Genomic DNA, 12,388 nt, shown 5'->3' with positions numbered 1-12,388 from the left:
CTTAAGAGGGCTTAAGAAGAGGGCTTAAGTCTAGGGCCACACCCAGCTCTCCTGCTTGTCACCTGTATTCTCTATGATCCAGGACTGGCAGGGCTCCTGGAGATAGGTCATTGTCACTGTCCATGAGTTCGGATGAGTCCCGGGCACTGGGTGAAAGTCTCTTTACATCCAAAAAAGGATCCCTGAGACACGTGTGTGTTGCAGTCACATCATTGTCTCCTGACAGTGACAGTGCACTTCCTTGTAACTGATGAGGCTCAGCCACGTCCTGGCCTCCCAGCTGGCCACACAATACCAAGTGTTTTAAAAAATTTACAGGAATATCCTGAGAAAAGGTAATTTAATTCATCATGCTCAAATTCACACATTTTTTGGTTATAATCTCTTCTCCACATATTCCAACATGAGAAGCTGATGATCTCACTGAAGTTGATGGCTCACCACAGTGATCTCAAGGTCTTGTTTTTGCTGACTGTATACAGCTTGTCCATCTTCGGCTACAAAGAATGTAATCAATCTGTTTTTGGTATTGCCCATCGGATGATGTCCATGTGTAGAGCTGTCTCTTGGGTTGTTGAAAGAGGGTGTTTGCTATGACCAGTGCCTTCTTTTGGCAAAACTCTGTTAGCCTTTGGCCTACTTCATTTTGTACTCCAAGGCCAAACTTACCTGTTGCTCCAAGTATCTCTTGACTTTCTATTTTTGTATTCCAATCCCCTCTGATGAAAAAGACATATTTTTTTTGGTGTTAGTTCTAGAAGATCTTGTAGGTCTTCATAGAATCCAGTTAACTTCAGCTTCTTCAGCATCAGTGGTTGGGGCATAGACTTGGATTACTGTGATGTTGAATGGTTTGCCTTGGAAATGAACTGAGATCATTCTGTCATTTTTGAGATTGCACCCAAATACTACATTAGGAACTCTTTTGTTGATTATGAGGGCAGCTCCATTTCTTCTAAGGGATTCTTGCCCACAGTAGTATATATAATGATCATCTGAATTAAATCCATCCATTCCCATCCATTTTAGTTCACTGACTCCTAAAATGTCGATGTTCACTCTTGCCGTCTCTGTTTGACCACTTCCAGTTTTCCTTGGAATTTACAATTGACCTAACATTCCAGTTTCCTATGCAATATCGTACTTTACAGCATCACTTTTTTTTCACCACCTAACACATCCACAACTGGGCGTCATTTCCACTTTGGTCCAGCCTCTTCATTCTTTCTGAAGCTATTTCTCCTCTCTTCCCAGGAGCATGTTGGACACCTACCGACCTGGCGGGGGGTTCATTTTCTGGTATCATTTCTTTTCCTTTTTCGTACTGTTTATGGGGCTCAGAAATACTGAAGCAGTCTTCCATTTCCCCCTGCAGTGGACATTGGACTATTATCATTTGTTGAAGCCAGACTTGTGTTTTGAAATACTGTCTATTTGCTGACAAATCCCAAGAGTCTATTTCAACCCCAAACCTCTCTCCCAAACATGAGACTCCTAAACAGAGCTGCTTATTGGACCTCTCCACTTGGATGTTCTAGCAGACATTTCCAACTTCCTGCATCCGAGTCTGCGTCCCTGACCCCCCATCTCCCCACCCTGCTGCCCTGCCCTCACCCAGAGCCCTCGCCCTCTTGGTCAGTGGACATTCTGACCTTTCTATTGGTCAGCCCAAAACCCTAGAGTCATCCCCAGTTCTTTTCCTTTTTTTTTTTTTTTTCCAAACTCTCACATCCAATCCTTTAGGAAGCCTAGGTAGTTCTACCATCAAAACACAGGGTTGATTGGTTCCAGGACTGACTGCTGCAGAATTATCTTGTAGGACTGAGAACTGCAGCTCCGAGAGGCTGCCTATTCCCTGTCACATGGCCTTTTTACAGTTTGAGATTAGCTTCTTCACCAGCAGGAGAGCATCTCACTGGCTTCAAATCTGTAATCTCTTCCTTAAGACCTTCCTTAAAAAGAGTCCTTTTTAAAACACCTCAAATGATTAAATCAGGGCCCAAGTTTGGGGTCTCTTTTGATTAACACCCACTGATTAAGTACCTGAATTGTCTGCAGAATCTCTTTGCCTTTACTCCTGGGAATGACTTTCTCATCAAATTTAAAATCCCTCACACTTAAGGGGAAGGGGTTATACAAGATATGTATTCAATGTACTTATGTATTCATGTGTATGTACATATGTATGTACATATGCTAAAGCTGAAACTCCAGTACTTTGGCCATCTCATGCGAAGAGTTGACTCATTGGAAAAGACTCTGATGCTGGGAGGGATTGGGGGCAAGAGGAGAAGGGGATGACAGAGGATGAGATGGCTGGATGGCATCACTGACTCGATGGACGTGAGTCTGAGTGAACTCCGGGAGTTGGTGATGGACAGGGAGGCCTGGCGTGCTGTGATTCATGGGGTCGCAAAGAGTCGGACACGACTGAGCCACTGATCTGATCTGATCTGATGTATTCAATGTATATGTATTCATATGTACATATGTATATGTACTCCAGGGGGCGGGAAATTTCAAAGCCTTCTTAGAATTCTTCCCATAACAACATTTTAAATGATCTTAAGAATATAGCAGGCCTTACCTTTTTTACATGTCTCATCCACTCATTTAAAATCAAGCCTGTGTAATTAGAGAAGGAGTTCACATATCAGTTCACTTTATTTTTTCACATCTTCCTTCAATATATCATATTCAGCCTCTTTGTTAATAGAAATAATGTGTTGCACCTACATAGCATTTTCAAGAGCATTTCAGTGGAAATAATACTAAAGGTCAAGGATTCATATGAAAGAAATGGAAGATAAGCATGAAAGGACAATGTCATGGTTATCTATTGGTGCCAACACCCTTCTACCCCATGTCCTGCTGGAAATCCCTGAGGAATTCCAATGACAAGTGGGCAGAGGAAATAAATACAAGGTCCTGAAGGAACCCAAAAGCTGGATCATGACTCTTGAAAAATCTAAGGCTGCCTGACCATCTGAGCCTGGCTCTGTGCCTGATTACAGCAAATATTCAGTAAACTTTTGATTAAGGTAGGACTGAATGATTGAGCTTGCAGAGCCCATTGACCTCAAAAATTCTTTTCTGCTTCATAGCATAACTTTATGCTATGAAGTTTAGTTTGTGCTATGCTTTAGACTTTAGTGTTTTCCTATTAAAGTTATTTTTATTTAAATTTGCATTAGATTTGTCAAATATCAGGAATTTATTTTTCCAATTTGTCATGAATGTCTAATTGAATTTGCTAATAGTTGTAAGGATTGCTAGTAATAAAGAATGACATGATGTGTAAAACAGATAGCTAGTGGGTAGCTGCTGTGTAGTATAGGGAGCTCAGCTTGGTGCTCTGTGATGACCTAGAGGAGTGGGATGGAGGGGTCAGAGGGAGGCTCAAGAGAGAGGGCATACAACTGACTCACATTGTTGTACAGAAGAAACAACACAAAGTTGTAAAGCAATTATACCCCAATTAAAAAAAATTTTTTTAAAGAATGACATGCTATCTCTAGATCTAGACACTTGCTTCTCAAAGTGTAGGTCAGAACCAGCAGTTTTAGAATCACCCAGGAGCTTACTAAACATGAAGAAACATAGGCCATCTACTAAGCATCCAGAAAAGAAAGAAAAAATGTGAAAGTCATTCAGTTGTGTCCAGCTCTTTGCGACCCAGGCCAGAATACTCGAGTGGGTAGCCTTTCCCTTCTCCAGGGGATCTTCCCAACCCAGGAATCAAACCCAGGTCTCCCACATTGCAGGCAGATTCTTTCCCAGCTGTGCCACAAGGGAAGCCCAAGAATACTGGAGTGGGTAGCCTACCCTTTCTCCAGGGTATCTTCCCGACCCAGGAATCGAACGGGGGTCTCTCGCAAACATCCAGAACCATCTACTTAATTAGAGTCTACATTTTTAAAAGGTTACTAAACACACATGTTTGAGAAGAGCCAGTCGCCTCCCGGAACAGAAGTCCCCAGGTATTCAGGTGTGGCCTGTGGGTCCCAGGGTTTGGCCTGGGCTTTGCCGGGCCCCAGAGGATGATATTAGATCCCCAAGCACCAACTCTTCATGCTGTCAAATGCATGAGACAATGCGTCCAGAACTGACTGGAAGCGCAGTCATTCAGGCTGTGGGAGAGACTTGCTGAAAAAGCTGGTATTCAGTGAGGAGCATGCTCTTCCTCTGTGCGAGTCCTCACTAGGAGGAGTCACATTACATCAACAGATCAGGGAGTTCAGAGTCAAGTGGCTGAAACAAGGAGGCTAATGGCTGGAGTCCCAGTGGCTCTGGGCATCGTGCCCTCCCCTCTCCCCACTTCCCACAGAGAGGGATGTACCAGAAGCTTCATGATTGGGAGTCAGGGCCAGTGTGTCAGGATGGAGTTGAGGATGGACAGACAGGTCCTTGCTCTCTTTTTCTACCTAATATGCACCACTTTAATTAGCACACGCGTCTTATCTGTCTCTTCAAGCCCATGGGCTGTAGCTCACAGGGCTCCTCTATCCATGGGATTCTCCAGGCAAGAACAGTGGAGTGGGTTGCCATTTCCTACTCCAGGGGATCTTCCTGACCCAGGGATCAAAGCTTCATCTCTTGTGTCTCCTGTGTGTATATATATATACACACACAAACACATACACACAGATATTTGTCTTCCTCTTTCTGACTTACTTCATTCTAATAGACTCTAGGCTCACCTACCTCATTAGAACATCAGAATTTTTAGAGCCCTACTTTTTTTTTTTTAATATTTAGCTTACTTTTCAGTTAATACCACTCATTACATGTTAGTTTTAGTAATTCAGTCCTTAGAAAATGACCTTATTCCAAAACCCCTGGAGAGATTCTTCATTGCCTGTGCATCCACTTTCTACCCGATGGTTTGCGTTTTCTCTCTGGCTGAAATTCTTTTTTGTGTGACAGTTTTTCTTTAGGTTGTTTGCTGACTGCGAGAAGGATCCACCCCAGCTTGACTACATGCAGATGCTGCTTTATTTTGCTTGCCATCCAGACAGTACAGAAGGGGTCTACAGGGCCCTCAGCGTAGCCATTGGGACTCACGTCTTCCAGCCAATTGAAATGCCTCATCCTGTTGCAGAAAAGGTAATTGTGTTCCAGAAATGGACTAGCATTGGGGTCTGGAGGGGATCCCAGAAGATTCTGAACTTTTCCTCACACATGCTTTACTAGGTCTTGGATAGACTTGGCCGTACTCAGTTGGATTAAGAACACTCCCAAAAAAATGCTTTGGTAGTAAAATCCAAAATTTGCTCAAAGTTTCTCGGTGGAATCAAAATTGCTCTGTCGGGGACAGTCTTTATTTTGCATGAAGTGCTAATCCTGATAAATGAGAATGAACTGGGTATTCATCCAGGCTGTCACACTGTGTGGAAATTCTATGTAAAACAAGTTCAACCTTCGAACATATACCACAGATTTGTAACACTTGATAGGGTTTCAGGCCCAAACTTGGCCACCTAAGATGCATGGGCAATCTTTGTGTCACCTGCCTCCAAGGACAGAAAACCTTAATGTCCAATAAAACCTCACATCCCACCGTAGATTTATAAAGGGTTAACATTCCCTGGCTTTGTTGGGGGGCAGGGCGGATAGAAAAGTCTCAGAACAGGGTCTGACTTTTTAGTCTGCATCAGACCTTGTGAGGGGAGCTGTGGCCCTCATGGTGGAACGCTTTCCTCTGTTCTTCTTTGTGGACACGAGGGCAGAGGGAGACTATGCATCCAGACTCCTCAGATATCCCAGCCACAGTTCTTTTCCTTTCATACAAAAAATATGCTGGGTTCTCTGAGTAAAAATGGGAAGCTCCTATGATAGCTTTCACATCCCAAAAGACATAGATAGACCCTCTCATCTCCAAATGTCAGCCCTGGGCAGATGGCCAGGAGGAACTCCTGCCCCTTCTATCAGGACCAGGGCGAGGCTGGACTATTGTCTAGGAAGCTGACAGCTCAGGGCTCTTCACCCCAGTGCTCTGTCAATGCAGCATTAACACTGACTCAACAACACAAAGCTCAGCAACGAGTTATTGTTATTCCCACTCGAGAATGCTGTCTTCCTAGACCATAGGAGGGCCGCTTACATTTTCCCAAATGAATGACAAGCCAGATGCGGTCTGCCCTTACTTGGAACTGCTTTTGCCACTTTCCCAGGGCTTCCCAGGTGATGCTAGTGATACAGACCCTGCCTGCCAATGTAGGAGACAGAAGAGACAGAGATGCTGCTGGTGTGATCCCTGGGTTGATCCCGTGGAGAGGGAAATGGCAAGCCACTCCAGTATTTTTGTCTGCGAAATCCCATGGACAGAGGAGCCTGGCAGGCTACAGTCCATGGGGTCACAAAGAGTTGGACACGACTGAAATGACTTAGCACGCACACACGCAGGGGTGTTTCTGCATTTCGGTATGAATTGGGCCTCCCTCACCCATCTCTGGCATGGATGATGACCTACCTTGAGCTCTCTATGAAATGTCTGTCGTCTAGGAGATCTTCCTAGATCTCCTGCCTGCCTGCGTTCCCATAGCTCCCTGTGCTTCCTGCCTCACAGTAACCCTCACAGATAACTGCTTTACATGGTCAGCTTCCATTCTGGGCTCTGGGCCCCCAGTGGTCAGGGAAGGGCCATCTCTCTTGTTCTGCATCCCCAAACCTGCATTCCTGAACCTGAATTACTGCTATAGAGCTCAGTAAACACATTTCATTGAGTGGAACAATTAACTCACTATTAGCTTTGTAAATTATACCCTTTCTGTAGTCCTGTGATCTGCAAGGGTTACAAATCCAGTTGCCCGTACCCATACAGGGCTTCCCTGGTGGCTCAGACTGTAAAGAATTTCCCTGCAATGCAGGAGACCAGGTTCAATTCCTAGGTCAGGAAAGTCCCCTAGAGAAGGAAATGGCTACCCACTCTTCTTGCCTGGAAGATCTCATGGACAGAGGACACAACTGAGTGACTGACACTTTCATTTTCACCATACAAGAAAGAATGGGAGGACGAGGGAATGATGGCCCAAACATGGAGGGAACACAGAATAAAAGACAGATTAGCATGGGGCCTTACTGATCCAAAGAGGGGTCTGTGCCTTCTTTTTTGCCCCCTCTGTGTCTTTGCTCTTGCTGTTCCCTCCACCTGGAGCACCTGCCAGCTCATCTCGAAAGGCTCAAGGCCTCTCCAGTATCCAAGGCCTATTTCCTACACCAGCTCATTCATGAAGCTCCCCCGACACACTGAGCACTCCCTCACCTGGGCCCCATTTATATTCAGATCCCCTCTGGCAAGACAGAACCATGCCACGCACCCAGGCATTTACTCAATTACTTATCCAGCACCTTGGTGACTTTGGAACTACCCCTGACCTGGGGATAAAGCAAGTAAAGTGAAGGCTAAATCAAATGGTGATGAATGCCACAGACTAAAAAGAAGATAGGGAAAAATGCAGGAGTCTGGGAAGGAGTTGCAGTGTTAAATAGGGTCTTCACAGAAGGTGTCTCTGTGCAAAGACATATAGGCCAAAGGCCCAGAGACGTGAGCAAGAGAGCCTTGCAGATAGACCTCTGGAGGAAGAGCATTTAAATGAAGACTGCAGTGGATGCAAAAGACCTCATGTGGGGCCGTGCCTGGTGCATCCCAAAGAACTGCAAGTCAGCACTTGCAAAGCACTGAGCTGGAGGAGAGCAGCAGGAAAGGACAGTGATGAGGAGAGGACTCCAAGGCCCCTGGAGGGACCTTGGCTTTGGCTGTGACAAGAGATGAGATGAGAAGGCACTGGAGCAGCGTCATTTCATTTAAAATGGATGCCCATATAGAACAGACTGTAGGGAGCACAGGAGGGAAGCAGGGCTAGTAACGCAAGCAGAGGGTGGTTTATCTATTGAGTCCTACTGCTGTTATTTCTACTGTGCACTGGAGACAACTTGTTACCCCTCTGCGTCCTCTAAAGTAGCAAGTGCTCAGCAATGCACATAACAGGTTCTCCATGAGTGTTGGTAAAAGGGAAGAAAGAGAGGAAGAGAGAAGGAAGGGGTGGACTCCCGTCTCTGAGGCAGAGAGGAGGAGAGCAGACATTCAAGAGGCAGAAGTAATAGCAGATTCGGAGGCTGCACTGCTGCTGCTAAGTCGCGACAGTCGTGTCCGACTCGGTGCGACCCCATAGACGGCAGCCCACCAGGCTCCTCTGTCTCTGGGATTCTCCAGGCAAGAATACTGGAGTGGGTTGCCATTTCCTTCTCCCGGAGGCTGCACTGAGTTACCAGGAAAGCCAGGAAAAGGCAGCCTGTGCTAGAACAGTTGTCATAGCAACAGACAGCTGTCTGAATGGGTAGCACCCAGGCCAGCTAGCACCAGCACCGTAAGAGTCTGCATCCGTTCTGACCTTGACCCCGGAGCTAGTCCTCTCCCAGGAAGCAGCTCCCTGGGTTACTTCTCTTAAGAACTCTTTTAAAGTCCAAGGACACTGTGCAAGAATTCTCCCACAACCACTGCACAGCAGTGAAGAAACCAGGGTGGGGGCAGGTCTGTCACACGCCACATACACAAGCCTGCTCCTGGCTGGGAGTGAGGCATAGGAGCTTTTGACATACAGGACCCACCGCCTCCCCCATTCTTGCCTCCTCCTAGCTCTCACCATCCTGCCTCCAATTATCCTGCTGCCTCTCTGTGCCCTTTCCAACTGTGTTCTGGTTTCCTGGGCAACCTGATCCCAGGAAGTTAAAATGAGCCTGCTCAGAAACAATGCCTCTAACAGGTTAACAGGTCTGTGTTTACTCCCAAGACATTTAATCAGATCTCAATTTTTGCTTTCCAAATAAACAACTGGAAATCTCCCCGATGTTTCATTCTTCCTCACTGTATTCTTCCTTACACGCTGGTTTGTTCAATGTGGCACAGACCTCCTGTTTAAATCCACAGCTTCTTTGGGTAGTTTAAAAGAAGCTCGAGAGCCAAGCACTCAATGAGCAGACACTAGTCAATGTGAAACATCAAAGAAGTTGATGTTTGTTCATCCTGGCCCGTGGGATTCGGGGTTATGATATTGTAATTTAGTAAATTATGAGCTTGAACTGCCCACGTTTTGAGAGTCTTGTTAAAGCATCTTGACAGGTGGGTTGAGGCCTTGGGGTTCAAATAACTTAAATGTTCCTCCCATTCTGTTCTTTGATGCTTTGTTGACATTAGTCCGGAGGACTGACCTTCTGTTCTGCCTCTGAGATGTGGGGAACTAAACAGATTGAATGGTAGAAATGCACACTCAGGCACCATTCCGAGGACATGTTACTGGGAGTCCTTAAGGGCTGCCTCTGAGAGTGTGACAAAGTGCTTGCCAGCCCCACAGTCTCCCTGCTGCTTAGACAATAATGTGACTCACACAGAGTTTTGATGCCTCTAATAATTGCTCATTCAGAAGCCCTGGCTTTTCTCCAAACCGGCATGTCTGGTTTTGTTCACACATCCATATCCACAATCGCGGACTGTTGGAGAGCACCCCCTCCTGTGCACACCCTGCAAGTCCCGCCAGGAGACTGAGCTGGCTCCTTGGGTTCTGATCTTGGCCTCCCTTCACTCCCTCCCTTCCCACTGAACCACTAAATCTATTCTGTCCAACCCCTTAAAGAGCAAAACTAACAAATGCTTATAAAATATCCTCTGACCTAATAAAACCTAATGACATAATGCCATTTGAATGACATTCTTCATTCAAATGTTTAATTTGTTATTTTTTGGCTAAAATTTTAAAAAATCCATTCATCCCATGATGACAATATCAAGGCTTTGAGACTTTGGGCCCTCTCTAGTTCCAGAAATGATGAAGAGAGACCAGGTTCTTGCTCTTTAATTTTAGTATCGCCTGCTCATCCATCCCAGTTCATCATGTGCTCACCTACAGTTTCTGTCTGAATAGAAATTCACTCATTCTTCATACTATCAGCAAGGCATTCTATGTCTCAACACTGTTCTTTTCACCACACTCAATGTTCTGTCTCTCCAGGGGATTATTGATGGGAAGCCAGTGTGATGATTCCCAAGCTTCCTGCTGCTGCTGCCGCTGCTAAGTCGCTTCAGTTGTGTCCAACTCTGTGTGACCCCATAGACGGCAGCCCAGCAGGCTCCCCCGTCCCTGGGATTCTCCAGGCAAGAATACTGGAGTGGGTTGCCATTTCCTACTCCAATGCATGAAAGTGAAAAGTGAAAGTGAAGTCGCTCAGTTGTGTCCGACTCCTAGCGACCCCATGGACTGCAGCCCACCCGGCTCCTCTGTCCATGGGATTTTCCAGGCAAGAGTGCTGGAGTGGGGTGCCATTGCCTTCTCCACCCAAGCTTCCTAGGTAGAGACAAAAAAGTCAGTTTCATATTTCTGCCAAGTAAATCAATATTGCAGTTGCTTAAAATGGAGAAGAAGCTAATTGGATAGGTAGACAGATAAACAAGGAAGAGTAGATAGAAAGATATGCTCAGTTCCAAGAACTTCAAGATTAGATTAAATTTCCAATTTAGCAAAGGATACAGAAACTCAACTAAAGCAAGGTGACCACACAGAACTAGGCCAAATGCAACCTATCTCCATTGCACCACCCTCCGCCCCTACACATCCTTCAGAGGGGCTTACGATGACCAGTGGCTTAATTCTGTGCCCTGGTATAGTCTTTTTACACATGGGACTTCAGTGGCTGTTTGGAAAGAACTTGTATGATCTATGCACTTAATGCTTCTACTGAATTGAGTATGTACAGGCAATGGCACCCTCTTCTAATTTTAAGCCTAAATTAGCATTTTTCCTTCCTCAGAATAAAGGAGAACCAGCCCTCAGGTGTTCTATGACATCGGGCCAGTCAACATTCTGAAAACACTCATTTTTTCATGGCAAATCATTGAATATCTATTACCTCATCATCAGAAACACACACACACATTTATTACAATAAATATTATAAATACAAATCTACTGTAGAGAACTTGAAAAGTACAAAATAAAGTAAAAAGTAGTCACCTGTTTGACCAATCAGAGGTAGTAACTGCTGTCAGTTCTTTATTGGTTTCTCTTCTTTTTCATTAATAAGTATTAGATATATAAGGAAATGAGGACCCTGGTGTATTTATTATTTGTATTTTGTTCCCTTTTGCACTTATCCCATGAGTGTTTTCTCACTGTCATTTTCACTATCATTCTAAGCTAAAATGCTCACAGCAGCACAGCATTCCGTCACAGACCGACACTATCATCATTCCCTGTTGTTGGAACCATAGGTTTTCTATTTTTGCTGTTAAGTAACACAGAATGAACATCCGTATACAAAAGTCTTGGTGCACATGAATATTTCTTTAGAATCAGTTCCTAGATCAGTAATTACTGGGTCAAAAGGTAGGCAATATTTTTCAGGCTTTTGATACATAAGAAACTATGCTATGCTATGCTAAGTCACTTCAGTCGTGTCCGACTCTGTGCGACCCTGTAGACGGCAGCCCACCAGGCTCCCCCGTCCCTGGGATTCTCCGGGCAAGAACACTGGAATGGGCTGCCATTTCCTTCTCCAATGCATGAAAGTGAAAAGTGAAAGGGAAGTCGCTCAGTCGTGTCCGACTCTTAGCGACCCCATGGACTGCAGCCTAACAGGCTCCTCCGTCCATGGGATTTTCCAAGCAAGAGTACTGGAGTGGGGTGCCATTGCCTTCTCTGATATCAGAAACAATTTACTCTTTCCCATGCTCAGAATGCCAGCATCTAAATTCATGGCTCTTGGCCAAGTTTCAAAGAGCAGCAATATGAATCCCAATCTGTCTGTATTCAATCTGTTTTCTATTTTACTTTCTGAATGCCTCATTGAATTTAACATCCAGTATCCAAACAAAGGCCCCAAAGTTTCTCAGAATCTATCAAACTTGAGAAATTAACCCACCACAACCTCTAGACTGCAGACAGTTTCCAAAGCAAATCCCATCCAAAATCTAGATTCATGTGTAAAAGTTTGACAGAAGTCACACAGTTCATTTCAGTGTTCTTTTATTGAGTAATACAATGTATCTGGGGCTTCCCAGGTGGCACTAGTGGTAAAGAACCTGCGTGCAGGAGAGATGCAGGTTCTATCCCTGGATGGAGATCGCCTAGAGAAAGAAATGGCAGCTCACCCCAGTACTCTTGCCAGTAGAAGCCCATGGACAGGGGAGCCTGGTGGGCTGCAGTCCATAGGGTCGCCAAGAATGGAACATGACTGAGGGGACTTAGTACAAGTGCACACTGTATATCTGAAAGAGTGATAAGCAAAAGCATGTATGAAAGTAAATAAAACTCACCCCACACTAAGGCCTCTGTCAAGTACCAGCAGAATTGGTCTAGAACTTTGACATGATTTCCAGTGCAGCCGGCATATTCTA

At 45.1% G+C, this 12,388-nt stretch overlaps 1 protein-coding gene across 3 annotated transcripts in view; it reads left to right on the top strand.

Moving 5' to 3' along the window:
• The window catches only part of SPEF2 (sperm flagellar 2), a 209,611-nt gene that overhangs the window by 188,785 nt on the left and 8,438 nt on the right, over positions 1-12,388 (top strand). For all 3 annotated transcript variants that reach the window (XM_025270631.3, XM_025270630.3, XM_044932613.2), the window contains one exon: positions 4,927-5,106. In XM_025270631.3, the coding sequence (XP_025126416.2) occupies positions 4,927-5,106 (180 nt within the window). The remainder of the gene's footprint in view (positions 1-4,926; positions 5,107-12,388) is intronic.

Source organism: Bubalus bubalis, chromosome 19, assembly GCF_019923935.1.
Source record: "Bubalus bubalis isolate 160015118507 breed Murrah chromosome 19, NDDB_SH_1, whole genome shotgun sequence".
Classification (NCBI taxonomy): Eukaryota; Metazoa; Chordata; class Mammalia; order Artiodactyla; family Bovidae; genus Bubalus; species Bubalus bubalis.
Note: the sequence above shows the minus strand (reverse complement) of the source record. Positions and strands in the feature narration are given on the sequence as shown.